The sequence below is a fragment of the Pteronotus mesoamericanus genome, unplaced genomic scaffold (genome assembly GCF_021234165.1).
Source record: "Pteronotus mesoamericanus isolate MK-2021 breed Mesoamerican mustached bat unplaced genomic scaffold, CSHL_Meso_final scaffold_409, whole genome shotgun sequence".
NCBI classification, from domain to species: Eukaryota; Metazoa; Chordata; class Mammalia; order Chiroptera; family Mormoopidae; genus Pteronotus; species Pteronotus mesoamericanus.
The window spans coordinates 889,743-912,392 of NW_026555316.1; the positions used below are offsets into that span (position 1 = coordinate 889,743).

At 62.6% G+C, this 22,650-nt stretch overlaps 1 protein-coding gene across 4 annotated transcripts in view; it reads left to right on the forward strand.

Moving 5' to 3' along the window:
* The first annotated feature begins 5,053 nt into the window (after positions 1 to 5,053).
* Positions 5,054 to 22,650, forward strand: part of KCNH2 (potassium voltage-gated channel subfamily H member 2) — a 31,440-nt gene continuing 13,843 nt past the window's right edge. For 3 of the 4 annotated variants that reach the window (XM_054593446.1, XM_054593443.1, XM_054593445.1), the window contains exons 1-3: positions 5,054 to 5,129; positions 7,868 to 8,098; positions 21,910 to 22,074. In XM_054593446.1, the coding sequence (XP_054449421.1) occupies positions 5,054 to 5,129; positions 7,868 to 8,098; positions 21,910 to 22,074 (472 nt within the window). Of the gene's footprint in view, positions 5,130 to 6,806; positions 6,899 to 7,867; positions 8,099 to 21,909; positions 22,075 to 22,650 lie in introns of those variants that run through there. The other variant, XM_054593444.1, reaches the window with a different exon arrangement.

Below are 22,650 nucleotides of genomic sequence, written 5' to 3' on the forward strand. Positions count from 1 at the left end.
TTCAAGACTTCGACGTCTGTCTCCTGGACAATTGCATAGCTCCAGGTTTTTTCAGTAGGTCCCCTCGCACATGCCAATAGGGCCCTTCTCACATGCTTTTCTTAGCTTGTGTCAGCGACTCCCCCACTGAGAGGCGGCGTCTACGCTCCTCTCTCGGAATCGGATTGGTCATGCTGGTGGCAGAAGTTATTTTATGTGACTTTCGAGGCTGAGCTATTAAAGGTGGTACAGCTGCTGCCTGGAGCTCTCTTGGGACACTTGTCCTTGGAACCTGGCCACTGGGCTCTGCGGAAGCTGGGCAGCCACGAGGAAAGTCTTTGTGTAGGTGTTCTGGCCCCCATCCTAGCGAGGTCCCAGCCGACTGCCGGCGTCCTCTGCCAGACTCGATGAGTGAGTGAACCTTTCAGTCCCGAGCAGAGTGGAGCAGATGCAAGTGGTTCTGGCTGCACCCGTGCGAACGGCAGGCCCGTGAACAGAATAAACGCAGCCGTTGGTTTAAGTCACGGGGCTCAGCATGGCTGGCAGGCAGCAGTAGCAACTGGAACACCTCGTACCTGCCTCAGTGCCTCCAGACTAACACACCTGTTTCATTCATTCAACAGGCCTTCATTAGATGCCGACGGCATCCCGGGATCTGTACAAAGACAGATGCATTTCTGTATTTCTGGACCACACATTTCAGCTGCCACCACTGTTCTTTTTTAAAAAATATTTTACTTATTTAGTTAGTTGTTTATTTAGTTTGAGAGGGAAGGGAGGGAGAAAGAGAGGGAGAGAAACATCATTGTGAGAGAGAAACATTGATCAGTTGCTGCTTGTATGCACCTCGACCGGGCACCAAACCCGCAACCTAGGCATGTGCCTTGACCGGGAATTGAACCAGCGACCTTTTGCTTTGGGGAACGATGCCCAACCCACCGAGCCACACCAGTCAGGGCACCCCTGTTCCTTTGCACACAGAATGAAAAACAGACTCCTCAGCCCTCCACCAATGGCTCCAGCCTATTGCTCCACTGACTTTACCCCAAACTCTTGTGTCCCCAGATGTGGTCTCCATCCTCCATCTCCCCCTTTGCCCATGTTGTCCCTTCCACCTGCCATGCTTCTGCTTGGTCCCATCCCAACCTTGAAGGACCTGCTCAGAAACCTCTTCCCCTCACCAGGCCCTCCCGGACTCCTCCAGTTGGACGTAACGACACCTCCTGGTAACCCCACGGCACTCAGCGCAGACTGCATGGCTCCTCCTTCCCCTTCGCCTCCCTCAGGCTCGGTAGACTGAGCCCCTGGAGCAGAGAGATCTTGGGTTGCCCTCCTGTCCCTCCTCCACCCTCGCCCCCTAGTGTCTGGCATCGGGGTCTGCAAGCGGGAGGCCCCCAGCAAACATTTGTTGACGTGACTGGTAGGGGAACCAGAATCAGAAGCCATGTCTCCCGAGTCTTGCTTGCTGGCATGCCTTATTTGCTTTTTTGGATATCACCATGGAAAGGAGGAAGTCCCATCAACGGCGCATCTCGGGCGTGTGGGAGGAGCCCTGGGTTATGGCCCTGGAAGGGGGTTTGATGAGACCGCTGCATGCAGAGCTGCAGGAGGCCATGAGTGGAAGGAACACAGGCCCCTGGCTGGGGGCTTGAGGTGGGTCCCTCCTTCCCTCCCTCCCTCCAACCCCTTCTGGCCTTCAGCAAGCCCTGGGCACCCACTTCTGCAGAGGAAACATGCAATTTTTTTTATCTTTCCCTCCTGCAACCCCAGTTTCTCTCTGAAAATACCTGCATCCTCAGGACCCCGCTGCCCAGAAGAGCAAGGCCCCGCTGTGCCGTCCAAGCTGCCTGTGCACACGGAGGGCTCCTGTGTGCTCCTCCTCCTGGGGTTTCTAAGGAGCCACTCCTCCCTGGGCTGCCTCCCAGTCCCCTGTGATTGCCACCTGCTCCCCTGGGCCGGTTTGGGCGGCCCTGCTTGGCCTGCTCCTCAGGGTCCACTGCAGGGAGGCTACACTTCCTTTTTCCCCTCCCAGGATGTCCTGGCTTGGCTCCTTCAGACTGAGCAGGAGCAGAGGGTGGGGTGGGCAAGATGTTTTCTGCAGACTTTTCTCCTTAAATTGTCTCCAGGAGGCGGGAGGAGACCAGCGCCTCACTGTCTATGCAGTGAGGGCCCCTCAGCCCCCAGCAGGGCGGGGAGCGTGCTCGCCAGGAGCAGCTCTGTGAGCTGAGGTTGGGGTGGGGGAGATTCTGCTTGCTCTGGGTGTCACGGCTGGGCACCTGCTTCTTTCCCCTGGGTCTGGGGGTGGTGGAAATGGGAAGGTGAGGGGCAGGGAGGCTTCTGCTCATCTATTGCCCTTTACCTTTGGGTGACTGGCACCCAAGGGCCCGGGAAGGATGCCTTTGGGAAGGGCTCGTCCCCTCTGACAGCCTCTCTTCCTTGTCCCAGTTCTTGGCTGTGGGGGTGGCTCGGTGCAAATGCCTTCAGGCTCGCCCCTCAGCCTCCAGGAAGTGTGTGTGTGTGTGTGTGTGTGTATGAGAGAGAGAGAGAGAGAGAGAGAGAGAGAGAGAGAGAGAGAGGCAGCTCTCTCATCTGCCTTTATGCCCAAGAAGAAGGCTACTTTGAGCTTCGTCTCTTCTCTTTTGGGAGGCCCAAGGGCCTCTCTGATCCCTTCATCCTCCCGTGGGGTGAGAGAGCAGAGGTCTGCCCTGGGGACACGGACACTGAAGTGTGGACAGCTGGTGGCCTGGCCGAATGAATAGCTGCTGCCCCCCACAGCCCCCGCCTTCCTTCGGCCTGGCTCTCCCTTGCCCTTGGTCTGGAGAGAAGGGGCCACTCCCTGCAGACGTCTCTTTCATGCCCTCTTTTCCCATGCGCATTCTTACTGCAGGCCCTTTCTCGCTCTCTAAATCCCCCACGTGGCGGGGGAAACACCCCATTCCCATCCTGGCCTTAGGGCAGGTAACCCAGGGTCCAGGGAGTGGTCATGGGGGGCGGAAGCACTGGGCCAGTCACGGGCTGGATTTTGCCCAGCACCCAAGACGGGCTGATGTCCCTGGCGCCAGGTCACAGAGGAAGGTGAGCCTGTGCCCCCGAAGGCCCTGGCACTCTTGGAGGGCACGTGAAGATGCGAGCGAGGAAGCTGCCGGAGGTGGGAGGGCCGAAGGGACGAGATGACTGTTCAGGCAGGAGCCTCTGGTCTTTTTTAGCATCAGCTGGTACAGCCACCTCCTTCTCTCCACTGGCTGCCTCCCTGACTCACTGCCCACCCACTAGCAAATAAAGACGGGGCGTCACCTGCTGGCCAGTGGCCCCATCTGGCCCCAGTGTTGGCACCATTTTTGCTCCTGGGTGGAAGGTGACAGTGTGGGTAGGGTGGTCTTGGCAAGACCTCTTGCTCTGGGCCTTCCTCCCTGCAGGCTCTGCTTCCTTCTTTGCCCTTTGTTCCTCCCCTCCCCCCATGCCCCAGAGCGGTTTTCCCTGGTGACAAGACCCACCTCCTAGCTCCGAGGACAGAGGCAGCTGCAAGCCCTCAGGGGCCCCCACTTGGCCCCATCCATCTAGCCGGGTCTCCGAGCCGGGCTGCAGGGGAGGGGACCCGGCTGGCTGCTCAGCTGTCAACACTCGCCTTTCTGCCCTGGCCTTCGCGGGGCCCTGCCTGGCTGCTCAGGCCCGGGACGCCGCGCCCCGAGACCCTCACGCAGACCCAGGCAGGCAACGGGCAGGCGGCAGGCGGACACCCTGCCTGCCCTTGAGCATCCTCAGGCCTCCTTGCCTAAATAAGGGAGCCGCAGCTGCAGCAAGCCAGCTGGCTGGGGGGAGGGGCCGGCGGCCAGGCCAGGGTTTTCCGAGGGGCTGGGCCGCCGCAGCGCCGCAGGGCCGCGAGCCCGCCGATTGGGCCTGCCAGGCCGGCCCCGCGCTGCTGGCGGAGGGCGGGCTGCTCGCACGAGGGGATCCCCTGGCTGGCACGTCGCGCTCACGGGCTTTTCTTTGATACCGCAGCTGGGAGGCCGCAGTGACCGTCAAAATGTCCCTCTCTATTCTGGAGGGCCCCGAAAAACCCCAGAGAGGGCCATGTGTATGTGTGCGCGCGCGCGCGCGCGCGTGTGTAGGTGCTGGGGGGCGCCCCGCTGTCGGTGAGGCCCCTCCTAAATCTCACCCCCTCTTATCTCAAATCTCCGCCGGCCTGGGGCCTCCCGATTGTCTTGCCCTTCACATTTCCCGGGTCTCCCCTGACCCCGGCTCGCCCTCGCGGGGCCCGGGCCTCCGCCGCGTCACCAACAGCGGGCGCCGAGCGCAGGCTCCTTGAGCCGAGCCGGTGCTGGGCTTGGTGGAGGACCGGGGCACCAAGGGACCCGCCCTCTCCCTTCCAGCCCGGTCCCCAGGCCTCCTAGCGCAGGGGTTGGGGGAGCATCCTCAGTCCCCTCCTGCGCCGGCCGTCGCACCTGTCCTCACGGCTCCCCTACCTAAGGGTCCCTTCCCCCTCTTTTGGGGGCGCGAGTCCGGGGGCGATCCGGGGCTGAGCGAGGGTCCGGGTGGGGGGAGCCTTCGGCGTGGCTCAGCCAATGGGAAGGGCGGGCGCGCGGGGTGTGTGTAGGGGGGTGGGGAGAGGGCGGTGCTGCCGGCGCGCGGCCCCGGGAGGGGGCCGGGAGGCGGGGGCCGGAGCCAGAGGGGCGCGCGCCGCGTTAACCCTTCCGCGGCCGGGCCGAGCCGCAGGCGCAGCCCGAGCCGCGGGCGCCTGAGCGGCTGTCGGCGAGGCGGGTGGGAGCCGGGAGCCCCGAGCTCGGGCGATCGGAGCGCAGCGCGGGGAGGCGGCGGAGCGGGGCCCGCGGCTCGGCGGGGGCCGGCAGACAGGTGTGCGGGCGGCCCGAGCTCAGGCGGCTCCAGGCCGGGCCCGCGGTCCGAAGCCGGGCGCCGAGCGGGGACCCCGCGCCCGCACTCCAGCGCCGGCCCCGCCCGTGCTCTGCTTGGCCGCGGGGTGCGGGGACCACGGCCGGGCAGGGCTACCCAAACCTAGTGTTGGGCCGGGCTGGGCCGGGGTGGGTGGGGGCCCGCCCGGCCCGCCCATGGGCTCAGGATGCCGGTGCGGAGGGGCCACGTCGCGCCGCAGAACACCTTCCTGGACACCATCATCCGCAAGTTTGAGGGCCAGAGTGAGTGGGGGAGGGGCCGCCGGGGAGGGGGCTGCGGGGACGGTCGGACGAGCTCTCCCGAGTGTGAATGGGGGGTGGGCGTGCCCGCGGCCGTGTGCCTCTGCCCAGTGCGAGTCAATGGGGGCTGGTGTCCTCGAGGAGCTGGCCAGGGGTCGAGGGGCAAGGCTTGGTGCTGGTGGCTGTGGGCTTGGGGCCAAGGGGCCCGGCGTTAGGGCGCGGGGTGGGAGGCTCCGCTCAGCCCCCTCCGGGACTGGGGAGTGCGTGTGACACTCCGAGTTCTGCAGGCAGGGAGACGGGATGGGAGTATGCGGGGATCCCCGACGCCGCTGCCTGGATGTGGATGGGGCTGTGTGGGTGCCAGGACAGGGGATAGATGTGGCCCAAGCTGTGGGATCCCAGCGGGGCCGGGCAGGTGCCCGTCCTGGCTGTACTGTGAGAGACTGACGCCAAGCGTGCAGGATCAGCGCCTCACCTGCCCTTGGGAGATGTGTGTGTGTGTGTGTGGGGGGGGTGTCACCCCTGAGTTTGACCCTGCACGGGCAGCGTGGAGGTGGCGTGCGCAAGGCTACAAACTGCGAGGCCTGGGGTGAGAGGGCGTCACGGGCTGAAGCCTGGATTTGAGGGTCTAACAGCCTCAGCGCTGTGCTCCCCTGTGGTGGTGTTTCCTGTCCCCCAGCCCCTTGTGGGGACTACGGCACCCCTAAACTGGCCTGGTAGGGGAGGCTTCCAGCAATGCCCCGGGCTAGGCGACTGTTCTGGGCATGGGCTTTGCACCCGCCCTGAGGGCATGTGTCTGTCCCCAAGGCTGCCCATGCCATGGCGGGTGTGACTGCCAAGGGCCCTGGGAGTGGGGAGCTGGTGACATTCCTTGCCCGTGACCCTGTGAACACAGGACAACGTGTACTTGTAACAGCGGTGGGTGGAGGGAGGGGTCCGTTTGATGGACGGCGTTGTCTGATGGAGGAACAACATGACCCTACGGGGGAGGAGACCGACGTGGTGGAGGCTCCGCTGGGCATGGGCTTTCCTTCCCGCAGCTCCAGGAGGCTGCGCCGGCGCCTGGGCTGGGGTCTGGGGGCCGGGCGCCTGGGCCCGCCTCTGCCACGGATTGCCACAGGACCTTGAGTGACTCTCTTTCCTGCCTGAGCCTCAGTTTCCACACCTGGGAAGAAGGAGCCTTTCAGGTCCCTTCTGTTCCATATTCCGGGAGCTCGGTGAGGGGGTGGGGGTGGGGCCTGCCTTCGAAGAAACTCGCTCTTCTCCGCCGGCCTGCCAGTGGGGGCCAAGTGGTTTTCTTCTTCCTCCGAAGCTGGAGCTCTGGGCTGCCCTGGGCCCAGGTGGAGATGCAGGCTGAGTCAGGGGTGCTTACGAGTGACAGAGAGCTCTGCCTCCTAGGGTTGACTGCCGCCTGGGAGTTTTGGGGGGCCCAGGGAACTGACCTAAAGATGACCTAACTTCAGAAAGTAACTTCCTGGAGGCCAGAGTGAGGGGCGGCTGAGGAAGGCAGGAGGAGGCCTGGCGGCAGCAGCCTAGGCCTTGTCCCTCGGATCACTCAGAGCTGCAGCCGGAGGGCTGTGCCCGCTGGGGAGGGGAGGGAGGGGGCAGAGTTCCGACTGCTACCGAAAGCCCCAGCATTAAAAGCCAAAGTGGCCGGAAACTTCTGTGTTTATAAAAAGCTCTTATCCCCGGAGCATCTTCCCTGGCACAAACCTCTGCTGCCTGCCTGCTGCTCACCGGCCAGCCTGGCTCTCAGGGCAAGCGTGGAGACGGTGAGCCGAGTCTAGCTGAAGAGGGTCCATCGGGCACCTCTTCCCTGATGGGGCAAAGCTGAGGCAGCCCTCACATCCCTGGGGAGGTCCCCTTCCTGGGTCCATCTTCTTACAAGTGAGCGACGGTCTCAGGCCTGCCCCGAGCTCCAGGTATTCCCAGGGTTGGAGCTGTAGGTCCCTTTCCTTGCTCCCCATGACCTTGGGCTTCTGTCTGGCCCTTGGCTTGTTCCTTCATCTTCTGCCAGAACTGAGTTCAAAAGCTGGCTCTGTCATTTACAAGCTGCCATCTGTGGGCCTGGCTCTGAACTTCTTTTGAGCCCCAGTTTCTTCATCAATAACACGGGATGCCTACCTCCTGGGGTTGTCAGTCTTACATGAGGTGAAGCATAGCAGGTGCTCACGTGGTACTTTCCTCATCCTTTTTGGCGCGCCCACTCCCTAGCCCCGGACTGCCCTTCCAGGAAGTACTGATACTTGGGAGAGTGATTCCCTGGGGATCCCCAGTGTAAGGCGTGCCCAGGGAGCGCCCCCAGTCTAGGGAGGAAGAGAAGCTGAAGGAGCCGGTGCAGAGGGAAGGCTGGCCGCCATCTCTGGCCCTTCCCAGCCTCCCTCTCCAGGCCCAGTGTTTATCCCTCCGCCGCGGCTGCTGACACGCGTTGCTGACACCCGCCCAGGCTGGCCTCAGCCCCAGGCGCGGAGGGGGTGGCAGGACGCTGGCCGCCAGCCCGGGGGAAGCCACGCAGCCAGTCCGCGGGCCGGGCGAGGGAGGGGGCGCGCCAGCAGAGGCACCTGTGTCGGCACAGCTGCGTTCGCCCCCTGCTGGGGACCCCAGGCCCCGCTGTGCTCCCTGGGGCGGGGAGTCCCCGGGCGGGAAGCAGTGTGTGACAAAAGAGTGTAGGGAAGGGCTGGGAGCCCTCGAGGCAGGGGTCCCTGCTCACGTGCCCGGTTATCCCCACCTCCCTTCCCCAGGCCGCAAGTTCATCATCGCCAACGCTCGGGTGGAGAACTGTGCCGTCATCTACTGCAACGACGGCTTCTGCGAGCTGTGCGGCTACTCGCGGGCGGAGGTGATGCAGCGGCCCTGCACCTGCGACTTCCTGCACGGGCCGCGCACTCAGCGCCGCGCCGCCGCGCAGATCGCGCAGGCCCTGCTGGGCGCGGAAGAGCGCAAAGTGGAGATCGCTTTCTACCGGAAGGATGGTAGGCGGGGCCGCAGCGAGGGGGCGGGGCCACACGGGGCGGGGCCAAACGGCGAGGGCGGGGCCGAGAAGAACGGGTGTGGGGACCGAGACAGTGCGGCGGGGGGCGGGGGGGGGCAGCTGGAGCATGGCTGGACCCTGGCGGGGGCGGGGTTCTGTAGCGCCGTGACCCCAGCTGGGGCCTCTGCAGTGGGCCAGGTGGGAGGCGAGGGCTGGGCATCGGGGCTGCAGGCGATCAGGGTGTCTTCGCCTCACTCACGCCGGTGGGATACATTTTCGGGGTAGCCAAGAGGTTCCTTGGCCGTGGGCCTGGCACCTCTGGTTCCTTCCTCCCTGGGCAGATGTGGGCACGTTGAGCTAGGTAGGCTGGAGTTTGGCGCGGCCGGTATGGCAGGTGCGTGCGTGGACAGAAGTAATGGGGTCAGGCTGGCGGCTGGGCACTCACCTAGCTATCCTAGGGCAGACCCTGCCTTGTGACTGACCGTTCCGGGGAGAAGTCACTGAGGGCCAAGGTGGGGAGCCCGCAGGACTCCGGCTCGCTCTCTGCCGCCCTTCCCCTGCCCCCTTTCTTCTGCACTTCAGCTGCACCTGGCATGAGGTGTGTGCCTCTCCCCAACCTCAGCTCCCTTTGTCTCATCCGTCGGGGGCCCCGCCTGCTGCCATCCCTCCCTGCGCCAGGTGTCTCAGCTCAGCCACTGCCTCCTAGCCCAGCTGCTCTGGGCTTCCGGAGAGGGAGATCAGAGATCGCATAAACAGAGCTCTGGGCGGGGCTGTTCCCACAACATGTCTGTCGCGGTGGGGTGGGCTTTGCTCTGGGAGTTCGGTGCAGCAGGGCTTTGGCAGGTCTGTAAGGGGCAGGGCAGGTGGCCCCAGAAGGTGCCTCTGGACTGCCCATGGCTGCCCAGACCTTGCTGCTCCACCCGTGTGTACCCGATGAGCACTTACTGAGCCCAAGGACGCGCAGAGACAGCAGTGAGCAATACAGGAGGGTTCTGCCCGCAGGGAGCTTACCTGCTGTAGACCTGGGGGTAGGCAGAGGGAGCCAGCAGCCCCATGCCCCTGGCCCTACCTCTTGGGACCTCCCCTGTATGCTCAGGGCTGCCCGAGGCTGCCCCGTGGTGGCTCATATCCCCCCATGGCCCTGCTTTTGTAGGGGTGTCCAGCCTGTGACATCGCTGCACAGCATCGGAGGGTCACTGTCCCTGGGACCCTGGGGAGGAAGATTTGCTCACAGCACATGGGGGCTCTGGCCAGGAGGCAGGAGCTACGGACTAGGTGGAAACTCTGAAGGCAGGACCTTTGTCTGCGTTCTCACCGATGCCTCCCAGAGCCTTCATCGGAGCAGATTTGCTTTTATATCTGCCTGGCCATCTAGTACTAGCAAACATGGGTGGGTGGCTTCTATGTGCTGGACACTGTGCTAAACGCTTCACTTACATTATCTGTCGGAATCTTCACAACAACCCTGGGAGGTAGATACATTTTTTTCCCCCCTTCCATTTATGGATGAGGAAACAAGGTCAGAGAAATTAAGAAACGTTTCCAAAGTCACCCAGCTAGTAAGTGGCGGAGCTGGGAATGGGACCATGTCTGTCTGAGCGGAGCCCTACCCATTCTGCATTGTTGTCTCATATTAAAAATGGCACCAGCTAGATACAGGGGCAGCTGTAGATGCACTTGACATACGATTTTATTCTGAAAGTTGAAAACCATCAGTGTGATAAACAGAATGTGAATACATTAAGCTCTGGGCTCAGGTCTCACACCAGAAATTCTGTGGTGTGAGGTAAGCAGGTTCCTGCCTGGAGCCTGCTTCTACTTCTGGGATAGCATGCCCGCTGGGCCCCTCGGTGCCAGGGGCCGCAGCGCTTTTATCTTTGCTGTGGTGCGTGGGAAGCTCGCCTTCCCTCCTGCTGCAGGCTGGCTCATGTGGGGGAGGGTGGCCAAGGGACCCCTCCGGCAGAGGCACTGTTACAGAACCTTGGGGACCTTGAGCACCACTTAGGCTAGCATCACTCACTCGAGTTATGGATGGAGAAACTGAGAAGCCGAGGTCCAGTTACCAGCAGATCAGTGGAGGGAGTGGGACTAGAACCCCAGCCCCTTGCCCAGGTTCAGTCTCATTGCCCCCTTCCGGTTACTGCTCCAAACAGGGCCATGACCCAGAAAATCCTGGGCCAGCCATCTCTGCCTGCCCCCTTTCCTGCTCTCACGTAGTTTCCATGGGATCAGGTATCTCCTGTTGGCCAACAGGCCAGCCTGGGCCCTCGGGTCCTGTGCATCCTCACTTCTCCTGGCGCCGGAGGCCGAGGATGCAGACAGGTTTCGGCCGCCTCCCCTCCCTCCTGCCGTGAGACACTCAGACCCTTGGGAGGTGCGCCACGGCCTGACCTGGGCTGTGCCTGCAGGAGCTCCCGCCTTTGCGCCAGGGCAGACTAGGGAGGCGTAGAATGTCAGGGCCACCTCTTGATTCTGCGCAGGCCTTCCTCAGGGTCTCTGCCTGGGCCGGCCACGGGGGAGGGGGGTGCTGGGCTGCAGCCCCAGGGAGGTGGGTGGCTGGGCAGGAGGCGGGGCCTCTTGCTGGCAGGCGCCGGTGCGGACAGCTGTGCCGTGTCGGTGCCTCTGGCCTAGCTCTGTGCAGTATCAGGGCCTGGAGCCAGACAGCTCCGTTATTTAGTTGCTGGGGCTGCTGGGAGGGAGGGAGGCTGAACTGGGGGTGAGGGGGCCTGTGCTGGAGGGCGAGACACGAGGTGCCAGGGACCTGCTGGCCCTGTGTCCGTGCCCCTTCGCATCAGGCCCAGGCCTAAGGGGGCACTGGGAGCAGAGCCTCGGGCAGTGTGGGGCTGGCAGGCGGTGGCCCTGGGGCCGTGCCTGGGCAGCAGCGCGGTGGCGTGCACCTGCACCCCCACATCGCTGCGGGGCTGGCCTTGGGTCCCGTCGAGCAAGGACCGCCCTCTGCCAGGCCTGGAGGGGGTCCCTGCTCTCTGTCCCCTGCTCTCTGTCCCCTGCTCTCTGTCCCCTACGGTCCCTCTGCTCTTTGTTTCTGCCATCTCTCCGTGCCCCGCCTCCGCCGCCCTGCGGCCTGTCTGCCTGTGCCCGTGGTCTCCACTGCTTTCCTTGTCCCCAGGGCTTCCTCCCTGCTGACTCTCTGTCCCCTTTGTCTTTACCTCCTCCCTGCCTCTGTCTCGCTTCTTCTTCCCAGCAGCACCCCTGAGCCTTTCCCCCTCGGGGCTCTGTCTGGCTCCCCACACCCCGGCCTGTACTGGCCTGATCTGCATGTCCCTGTGTCCCCGGGAGCCCGTGTGTGGGTGGAGATGGGGGTGTCTCTAGAGAAGAGTCTGTCTGCTTCTCTGCTCCAGCTGCAGGCTGGTTGCCATGGTAACAGGGTCAGAGGGCCCCCACTGTAACAGCTGAGCTGCAGGCTGGGGGAGGGGAGAGGGCTAGCCGGCCAGCCTGCGCCCTAGTGCCCCCAGTGCCCGTGGGGAGCCTGAGCCCCAGAGGTGGCTCCAGACCCACTGGTTTATGGTCCCCAGACTCAGACCCCAGCCTCCAGGTGCTTACACAAGCAACTTCTGGCACCAGTGCCACTTCTAGGGGCCTCCTGTGACCCTCTACACACCGCAGACCACTTCCCCATCTCCTGCCTGTCCCCTCAAAGCAGACTCCTGCTTGTGACGCTTCCACCCCCCTCCTTCTCCAGCATGGCTGACCCCTCCCCAGACTCACACACCCAATCTCCTCCCTCCTCTCCAGGCCTTGACCTGCAGGCCCCAGACCACCCCCCTGCCTTCCCCCCTCAGCGGCCCTGCATCCCCAGGGCGCATGGAGCTGGGCTTGCTGGGCAGACGGGGGCTGGTGCCAAGGTGTGTCCTTGACATGGGGGAGGCCTGGGGACCAGGTTAGACGTAGGGGCACTTGTCCTGAGCAGCGGAAGCCACTAGGACTTCCTCCACCTTGGGCCTTCTGAGACGGGGTAGGGGAGGGCACCTGCAGGTGCCCAGGGCTTGCTGCTCCCGGCACCTTCCCTCTGAGGCCCCGGGAGGAGGCGCTGCTAAGTGGGAGCAGGGAGCCTGGCCGGCCGGGGGCTTCCTATCCCTGGAGGCAGAGGCGAGGCAGGCTGGCCAGGGCAGAGGGGCAAGGCCGCTCCTGGCCCCTCCGGGGTCTGGAGACTGTCAGGAGGGCGGCTCCTCTGTGTTGTGTCTGCTGTAGCCCCCGGAGAGGAGCTATGTAAATATTTGCACAGGGCCGGCTGCGTTGGGAGCAGAGTTTGACGGTGGCCTAGGGCTCTGGGGAGGGGGGCTGTGGGCCGCGGGAGGGCTGGTGCGGGGGCAGGGGTGAGACCCGGAGCCTCTTTCCTGCCCAGAGGCGGGGTGTGCCCTCACAGGTTCCAAGAAAGCCCTTTCCCACTTGAACACCTTCCCCGAGGGTGCCTGAAACACCTCTGTTAGAGAACCTTCCGCCTGGGTGGGGGGTGAGCCTTTTTCTTGGCAAACACATTCTATTGTGTCGCCCCTCCCCTGTGTGCTCCTCTGTGTGCGGGGAGGGATGTGGAATTATCCAGCCCCTGGTGTGGGGGAGTGTCACAGAAACTTTCCCTCCCGCCCTGGGAGGCGGGCCCTGGGGTCAGGGCCGGAGCCTGGGCGTGGAGGCACACCTGGCACAGGTGACCGATATGGGTGCGGCTCCCCTCCTGGCCGCAGGGCGGGGCCCGTGGAGGTCTCCGAGCTGTGAACTGCGGCCGGCCTTGAACGAACCCCTCTCTATTTGGGTGACACCAAGCGCTGGGAGGGCCGGGCAGGGTCTTCTCCCCGGCCCTCTGTATCCCTCGCTCACAGTTCGGCACGAGGTCCGGATTCTCCCCCTGGACTCTGAGCTCCGCGGGTGCAGGCAGCAGTCTGCTGTGTTCGCTGTTGAATCCCTGTGCCTAGTGCATAGGGGGAGCTCAGAGTATGCGTGCGAGCTGAAGGAATGAATGAGTGAGGGAACGAATGAACAAGGCGGGCAGCGTGCTGGCGCACAAGCCTATACCGGCGTCAGTGACTTGGGGTGGCTCCTGGCTCCGTTACCAAGCTGCTGTGTGGCTTTGAGCAACTCACTTTCCACCTCTGGGCCTCCTTCGTGCTCCCTCAGTGAAGGGAATCAGCCTAGTCGAGCTCCCTCAGGGAAGGGTGTCAGCCTAACAGACAGCAGGCCCGAGAGGGATGGGCGGAGCCGATGGGGAGGCTGTCTGGGTCAGGGGAGGGTGGGGCCGGCAGAGGTGGCCTGAGGGGTCCGGGAGTCCTCCAGCTCTGCTGTGTGGGGGATGTTGTGGGGTGCAGGGAAGGCATATGGGATTCCCAGTGCCCCCCCTACTCCGAGATGGACTGAGGAGGCTTGAGTGGGGGAGCCAAGCTGGGGGCGGTGGCAGCTACGTGGGCCGCGCTCACGGGCACGGTCATGGTGGCTGCACGTGCAGTTTGCAGGCTGGGACGCGTGTTCTCGGGCAGGCAGTCCTCACGCCCTCTGACAGGCTGGTCTCCTGTCCGTCTTCCCGGGAGGGACATTCTTGCTGGGAAATGCGAGGGGGCTGGCCCTTGGTGACCCAACCGAGTGGGAAGGTGAACCCAGCTTTCCCCTCCTGCCCTAGAGCCCTGCCCAGCGCTGAGTACCGCCACATACGCTGTTTCTCCCCAGAGAGCCCTTGTGGGGCGTGGTGGGCTCCGGGCCCCAGGAAACGTGGCTTCCAACGTGGGTCTAGAGCCGCTCCTCACCTGCTAAATGGGATCAAACACCTGGCCTCCCAGGTGCAGCTGGGAGAGGTGCTGAAAGTCAGATGGTAGAGGCCAGCAGGCAGAGGCCAGCGTCAAGGCTCGTTCTGCTTGCCCTGAGGCAGGTGTCGCCCGTGGGGCCTCAGGCACATCCTGGCCAACCCTGGGCAAGGGTCTCAGCGTCCTCGTTTCCTGTAGCTCTTCCCCACCCTGTGTCTTGCGCAGGACCTCGCCCACTCGCCCTCCGCCTTCCCCGGGCTTCCATAGTCCCCAGCTCCTGCCTCTCCCCCAAATCGCGGAAACCACGATATCTGTGTTATTGTTTTTTTCTTTCTCTTCCACTTGATTTTTTTTTCTTTTCTCACTCCCCGGTCCCATTACCCTCCCCTTAGGCAACCATTCAAATGTACTTCCTGCAAATGCGCTGCTTGCATATGTTCTTGCAAAATGTGTATTTTGTCTGGAGGCATATAGGTTTAATTTATGTAAATGGTCTCTGCTAGCGATCGTATTCTGGTGCTCACTTTTCCTACCCAGGAGCCTGCCTTTGAGTCCCTCCAAGCATCTAGTCTGTAGCTTCATATTCTGTGGGGTGTGTCTGCCTCATGTTCACCAGGGCGGGCGGGAGGAGGGGGTGGGTGGTGGACGGGTGGGCGCTCTGGAGCAAGCGTCTCCGTAAATAATGCTGCAGTGAACACGCTCACCCACGCCCCTTGGGACTCATAGGAGGGCATGTTCGGGCTACATCCCCGGGGGTGCAATTGCTGGGTCATGGGGTCTACCATGTCTATTCAACGAAGTCCTGTACGACTGCGCACGAGGGTGGCTGCCGCGGGCGTCACCCGGCTGCACAGAGCGCGAGATTCCCGTCCCCCCAGATCTCTGCCACAGCCGGGGGCAGCTCCCTCTCCAATTTTTGCCAGTCTAATAAGTGAAGGTGAGCGCGTGCTGCTGGAATTTGCATGTCTTTGACTCGCTGTGAGGCGTGAGGCGGAGGGTCCACCTCTCAGGCTGGAAGCCTCTTGGGTTTGCTTTCCTGTCAGTCACCGGCCAGTCTCCTTTGCTGGCTCCTCCGTGGAAGCTGCTGTCTTTTGTTCCCGTTGGTTTGCACGAGTTGCTTGTGTATGTGGAAACGCAAGTGCGTACAGTTAAATATTCAACATGTGTATTCTGGGTATCAGTTCCTGCTGAATCAAGCTATTGCAAATATCTTCTCACATTCAGTTGCCTGTTAAATTTAGCCAACAAAGGAACTTAATGTTGACACAAATTTAGCGAGCGTTGGCCTTGTTTGTACGTTTGAAGATTTGTTGAAGAAATTCTTCACCATCTTGAGGTTGCAAAGGTGTACTTTTTCTTCTATTTACTGAATTGTTTTACCTTTCCTGGTTGCGCCTTTGATCCATCCCGAGCCTACCTCTGTCTGTGGTAGTCAAGTAGGGATCAAGTTGTATTTTTTTCCATGTTGGGAGCCAATTTTCCCAACATGTCTAGTAAACAACCTGTTCTTTTCCATTGATCTGTGGGGCCACCTGTATCACTGGCTAATTACCCTGTGATATCTGTGGGTCTGCCTTTGTTCTCTCTATTCTGTTCCAACTATTTATTTATCTTCTCTTGCATCAAAACCACCTTTTAAAAAAGCTATGACATTTACTGTATCTTAGTATCTGGAAAGGCAAACCTTTTCTCTTTATTCTTTGTCCGAAGGTGGGCCTCTCTTTTCCATTATAAGCTTTATTGAGTTCCCGGAAAGGAAAGCCCCATTAGAATCTTGAATAGAATTTGATTGGTTTTATAGATGAATTGGGAGAAAACGGACCTCTTTATAATATTTGCCTCACCCAAGGGCCTGGATTGTCCCTCCATTTATCTGATCATTTCTGTATCCTCTATCAGTTTACAGTTTTGTTTTGTTTTGTTTCCCCCCTTAAAGGCCTTGTGCATTCTTGCTCAGTTTCTTGCTGTTTTATTAGCCTCTTGCCGTTATGAAAGCCGTCTTCTCTTTGACCGCCTGTTCCAATCGCTCTGTGCGGGTGGGGAGGAGCCGGCCCAGACAGCTTTGCCGAACTCTGTCGTTAGTTCTAATGGTTTCCCTGTGGGTTGGGTTGGTTTTTCAGGGAGAGGATCCTACCATCCGCACAAAAGGCCGGGCTCCCCTGTTTATGTCTGGGTCGCCGTCACGTGCTTTGACGCTCGCATGTTCCTTGGACTTTGCAGGAGTCTCTCCTGCGTGCCTGTCTGCGTCGGCGCGTCCCGGCGTCCTGGGAGGTGGGCGAGTCCTGGAGGGAGGACAAGTCCCGGTGGGATGATTAAGAAGCTCTGGCTGCCTGAGAGCTGGAATTAGGGTGGGCTGTCCTCAAGGCACCCCCAGGCTTTCTGGGGTGTGCTGTGTGCTAAGATGGGGCACAGTTCTAGACACTTGCCGAGCCATGGGGATGGGCACGGCCCCCAGGTTGTCTCCTGGTGGACATGGCCGATGGGGAGGGGGGTCACGGGGAAGCAGGTTGGCAGGGGCCTGAGGCCCAGAAATGCCACACCTGTGACCCCCTGCCCCATGGCTCCCATCTTCCTGGGTGGCCAGCCTCCATGTACCATGCTAGCTGCTGGCCGGTGTTCACGACACTTCAGTAAGAGAACCCCTGAACTCCCACGGTGGTTCCAGCTGCCGTCTAGACTCAGGGTGGTTTGAAGTGGGCAAACTAAGTTGTGGAAGGACAGCCGGTACCCTTGGATCTGAAACGGGGCTTAGAGTGTGGGGGGCTGGCCCTGTTTGCACACATGTGCCAGCGTGGCCACTGCCCCGAGCCCACAGCCAGTCCTCAGACACCGGCTTCCCAGTGCCTCCTGGGAAGCCAGCCTGACCCCAGCTTCAGGGCTCCGATCCTGAGGGGCAGGGCGAGCTCACCCCAGAAGCCAGCATGCAATTACCTCCCAAGTCAGGGAGGTAGGTTTAGAAGAGTCCTTAGTGCGAAACCTCCATGTGGGCTGGGTGGGGCCATCCTAGAAGAGACCCCGGCTGTGGGTCCCGGGGTGGGGGGTGGCGAGAGCAGAGAGAGAGCAGAGGGGCCGGGCCTTTGGGGAGCGGCGCAGAGGCCGGCGGCTAAGCTGGGGTGCCTGGGAGATGGCCTCCTCCTTGGGACTCCACGTGCCGGCGGGTGCAGGCGTGGGGGCCCAGCTGCGGGGCAGGCTGGACGGCCTGATGTGATTGGGAACAGGAACAACAGGTCCCGAAGGATCCTCGGGGGGACAGACTCCAGGAAACCGGGGGAGGAGGTGGAGTGTGCAGGCGTGGGCTGGGAGGAGATGGAGCAGTGGAGCCTCGCCTCACCTCCCAGGGCTCCTGGGGAGCAGGGCCAGGGACTCCACTTGACAGACCAGGAGGCTGTGTCCCTAGGAGGTGGAGTGGCGCCCAGCAGGCTGGTGCAGGGCAGGGCTGGGCCCTGAGCTTTTCTAGAAGGATCTCTTCTCTGGAGGCCGGGGCTGTGGCCGGGAAGTGGAAACGACGCAGGCAGGCCCCCTGCAGTGGGTTTGGGGGTCTAGCTGCCTGCATGTAGGCCCCCGAGACCCTCCGCGTGGCCCTCCAGGTCCCTGGGAAGGTGTCAGGCTGGGAGAGTGGTGGAGGGTCTGTCTGGAAACGCTCCCCCCACCCCCGTGGGAGTCAGGGTCTGGATCGGGGTTCCCAGCTGCAACCCTGCAGCAATGCCACTCTGGGGGTGTCGGCTTCACTCAGCCCCTATTCTGGGCGGGCAGGTGGTCTCTCTCTGCGTCACACACACTCTCCCTGTCCCTCAGGCACACACACTCATTCACTCCCTGGCTTCTCAGGCTCCCCCGCTCTGTCCCCGGGCCTCCAATGTCCCTGGCTTTCCTAGGCCCCTGGCTGCCCATCAGAGCCATGTTAGTGACACGGTGGCCCCCGTCCAGGAGCCGCTCCTTCTGCATCTTCCTGTCGCCGCCACCAGGCTAAATATAACCTGACACTGCACAGCCCCGGGCTGCAGGGAGACAGCCTCTGTGCCTGGGGGCGGACGGGCCTCCTGGGGCCCCAGCCTCCTGCCCTCGGCGTGACTTTGGGCTCAGCTTCTCCTGCTGGGAGCAGGGCAGGGAGGGGACCGGGTCACCTTCCCTGCAGGGCCCCAGCGCCCTGTCTCAGTGCAGCTCTGGATGCTTCCACATGGCCATCTGTTGTCATCTCGTCTGGCACTCCGGGCAGGAACCGCTTATCCCTGCTGCTCCCCCAGGGAGTCGGACGCTCAGAGAGGTGGATGAACTGCTCAGGGTCACACAGCCGTTGCCCAGCTTGCCCGATGGTTAGGCAGATCCGCTCTGCTCCCCGGGGCCTGTCCCTCTGCCCAGCTCCTTCTCTCTTCCTCCATCTTGCCGACCCCCCCGGCGCGGGGAGGGCAGGCGCCCCGCCCGTGTGGCTCACGCTGCCCCAGTGCTTCACATTGACGCACTCAGCAAAGCCTCGCGGGCGGTGAGGAGCCACCCCTGAAGGAGCTGTGACGACACCCAGCTTGCAGGCCGAGGTCTGACCTGGGGGCTTGCCCAAGGACACCCAGGATCCCAGCTGGGCTCCCCAGCCCGTGCCGCCCTGATTGATAAGGCCTGGCCATGATAAGCCTGAGGCCAGGGCTACCAGGGGTGGGAAATCCGGTTTGGGACTGTGGGTGGGGCGCTCGGCTGGGAGGGGACGCTGAGCAGAGAGGATGCCCTCGGGGTTGGCACCAGATGGAAGCAAGCCAGCGCTGTGTTCCAATGAATGACAGTGCCCGTCCCCGGGATCGGGGACCATGTGCCTGGAGCGTGTCCAGGCCGGGTTCTGCATGACTGTGTCTTCTCTCCTTGTCTCCATCCCCGCAGGGCGCAGGGTATCCCGGGCCCTAGGAGGCAGGCAAAGGCCCTGCAGCTGGGGCTAGGGGTTGGCGCGTGTGAGTGAGGTGTTCTCGGCATCAGCCACGTGAGCCAGGGGGCCCGGGGCCTCTCCGTGGCTGTTCCCCATCCACCTGTCTCTCCCTTCAACCCTCTCTCATTATCAGGACCACCCGCGAGTCCCGTTCCCGCTTCATACACATCATGTCATTCATTCCCTCGGGCCCCGTGCGGTGGGCTCGACCTCCCCATGCGGCAGACAAGCACCCCGGGGCTCGGGGACAGGCGGTGACTTGCCCAAGGTCATGCTGACAACAATGAGCAGAGGCCACCTGACTCCACCGCGCGGGCCCCTCCACCCACCCCTGCCCTACCTCCCGGAGCGCTCGGGCGCGGGCGCCCTGGGACTGCGGGCCGCGCCTGCCACGGCGTGGCCGCCCGCGGAACTGCAGCCTCGCTCCGCCCCGGCCGGCCGAAGTCAGCCTCGGCTCTTGGGGAGCCGCTCTGGGGGCAGGGCAAGGGCGCAGGGGGAAGAGGCGCGAGCGGGGGCAGGTGTGGCGCTGCTGGGCGGCGAGGCCCTGCAAGTGTGTGCACGTGCCAGCGCGGGGCTCCCGGAAGCACCTCAGCGCCGACCAACATCTGCTGTGCACGGATTAGAGCCCCCCTGCCCGCAGGCTGGAATTTGCTCCTTGTGCCCCACCCCTGGCCTGGCTGACCCTCAGCTGCCCTGAGGGACCCCCGCCTCCGCAAACTCCCAGCCAGGATGGAACGGGGTGCGCAGGCAGGTCTGGCTGGAGGGCTGGAGGTGGCTGATGGGCAGCTCCCAGAAGACCCAACCGACAGGCAGGCGGGTGGGAGGCCGAGAAGCCCAGGGAGGTTTCCCCGGTGACTCCCGCCACCGCTCACCTTCCTCCCATTTCCCCTTGAAAGTAGCAGCTGGCGCCTCCCCTCCTCCTGCCACTTCCCGCAGCCATGAGGCAGGGCTCCAGGTCACATTTTTGGAATAAGCCAGGCTCTGACAGGGCTGTTTGAAAGGAAAAATTCCTTGAATGTCACCAAGGGAGAGAAGGCCAGGGGGCACCAGGCGTGAGTGCATGTGGATGGGCGGGGGCCAGCCTGAGCCGCGAGGGGGGCTTCTGCTTGGAGTTTCTGCAGCATGCGGGGTGGGGGGGCTGGCCACTTGGGGTGCCGGGGTCCTGGCTGTGCGCGCTGCGGGCTGCGGCCCTGGCTGCTCTTGGTGAGAAGTCTGGATGCAGCGGGCAGGGCGCTGAGGCTTCCAGGCCAGAATCCCCAGGCCATCCTGAGAGGCTGAGCTCCTCTGGGTTCCGGACTCTGGACTCCTCTGGGACCAGTTTCCTGGTGAGGGATGGGGGTCAGAGGCCTGGGTCCCTGGGGTCCCAGGGTGGGTGTTGGGGGTCTCCAGGGCTGAGGTTTCCTGTCCCCGGCCTCTCCAAGTGTCGATGAGGGCCCGTCCCTGTTCAGGCCTCTGCTGGCCATCACCATATTAGGACATAAATTCCAGGCGGGCTCTCTGGGTGCCAAACGGTCTCCAGCTGGGCCCGGCCCCTGCGGCTCCCAACACCCCAGCTGTGCCTCAGTGGGGCCATGTCAGAGGCCATGTCAGAGGGGACAGGAGACGCTGCTGGTGGGAGATCCAGGCAGAACCCCTGGCTCAGGTTCCAAGGGCCGAGACCGAAGGGCCTGGGATGCGGTGAGTGGAAGGACCTCAGGTGGGGTGGAGGATTCCTGGCCAGCCCCTCCTGGGCTCAGCACCCCCATCGCAGTGCCAGCCCGACCATAGGCTCTTCTTCGGCAAGGTGAATTCCGCAGCTGTTTGAACCGCTGGTCTGCAGGAACCAGACGCTTCACACTTGGTCCGCTCAGGCCATTGCTGCCGCACGCCCCAAGGCTCAGCCCCCAGGGCTGGGCGGCAGGCACCACTGTCCAGAGCCCCTCCAGGTTGCTGGCCTCTCCCTGGACTCAACTCAACCCCTCCTTCCTTTCCACCCTTGGCCCCTCCAATTGCTAAGCCTGCTGGGCAGCGCTGCTCCCTGGTGCGTTGTCCTGGGTACTAGGCCCTGCAGAGCGGATGCGGGCACTGGCCAGTGAGGTCCCTGCAGTTCAGAGAAGACAGATGGGCAGGGAGATGGAGAGAAGTCTCCACCCCTGGGGAGAAGGGGAGGCCAGGGATGAGCCTGGTGCCCGCAGGGCCCAGGGAAGAGGAGGAACGGGGGCTCGTAGTGAGTCAGGGCCTCTCTCAGCCCATGGGTGGGGGGAGGGGCTCTGCGCCAGACTGGGAGCAGACGGGCACCTCTGGCCTCACCTGGTGGCCAGATGGGGCAGGCGGGGGGGAGAAAAGGAAGACGAGGAGAGACAGAGATGCAAGCTCTAGGAGCCGTATTTCAAGACTCTTCGGTGAAGGGTCACTTTTCTTTATTTCTAATACCTCACGGACCAACACCTTTGCGAAATACAAAGTCACACGCTCAGGCATCGTTGCAATGTTGAACTGCTGTAAAGGCTTTGAAACTCACGCTGTCCACTTCTGAGTGTGTCTTGTTGGGGACCAACACCACCGCTGGGGACTAATGCGGAGGCAGCCTGGACGGGGACAGAAAGGAATCACTAACCTGTGCGTAGTGTTCAGTGCCTTAGGCACCCAGCGGATGTTGACATAATCTTTACAACTCAGGACGAAGGAACTATCATCACTCCCATTTCATAGATGAGGACAATGAGGCACAAGGAGGGGAAATAATTTAGGCATAACGCATAAATGACTAAGCAGCAGAGGCGGGATCTGAACACAGGGCCCCCAGGCCTAATGTCTGCGGACTTCACCACTCCGTTACACTAGCTTGCGTGAGGGAAAGCAAGGATCAACTGAGAGGTGAGGGAAAATGAGAAGAAAAGGTGGGGGCAGAGGGGTGTAAGCCAGGATGAGGGGGCAGGCACACAGAGGGTAGAGAGACAGACAACCGAGAGATGGGAGAGCCCGGCCGGCGGCGAGCCGGCGTGGGCCGCGTACGGCAGAAGCCCAGCCTCGCAGGCGCAGGGCCGGAGGAGGGCGAGGCAGGAGGCCCTGGCGTGAGGGTCGTCGGGGAGGCGGATGGGGACGGGCCCCTTCAGGTTTCTGCTCTGCCCCCCCAGGGGCCTTGGTGCCACAGTGGCCGTGTCCCCCACTCCGCAGGGAGCTGCTTCCTGTGCCTGGTAGACGTGGTGCCCGTGAAGAACGAGGATGGGGCCGTCATCATGTTCATCCTCAACTTCGAGGTGGTGATGGAGAAGGACATGGTGGGGTCCCCGGCCCGTGACGCCAATCACCGTGGCCCCCCCACCAGCTGGCTGGCCCCAGGTAAGTGGAGCCGCACGTGGGCTGGTGCAGGAATACGAGGTCCCCCTTTTCGGGGGCCATGGCTACCCAAGGCCATTGCCCTGCGGGAAGGAATGTGGGTGCAGGGTCCCTTCAGAGGTCACCAAGGATGTGGCTCGGTCTCGTCTGGCTCAAGATGAGCAGACAGAGATGGAATGACAGATGGAGTGAGTCTGGATTCACGGGTCCTCCGGGCAGGGTCGCAGCTGGTGTCCTAGCCCTGCCTGCTTGGGTTGGGGTCCCTTCCCCAACCCCGGGGATGGGACATGCTCCCTTCCAAATGGCCCTGGCTGCCTCGGAGCCGGTCCCTTTGCTCGGCAGAAGGCCCTGTCTCTCAGTGACTCAGTGTCTCTCTGGAAACTCCTGCCCCTGGCCCTTGCTACTGGACTGGCCAGCTCCCTGCTGTGGCCTGGGCTACCCGAGAGGAGGGTTTGAGGGGAGTGCTCAGCATGGCTGCACACATGGGGGCCCCAAACTCGGCCCCCGTGATTCAGGCTCAGACACCCCTTCTCCCCAATGACAGCCTGTTTGGGTTTAACTCTTATTGGTCCTTTAGAG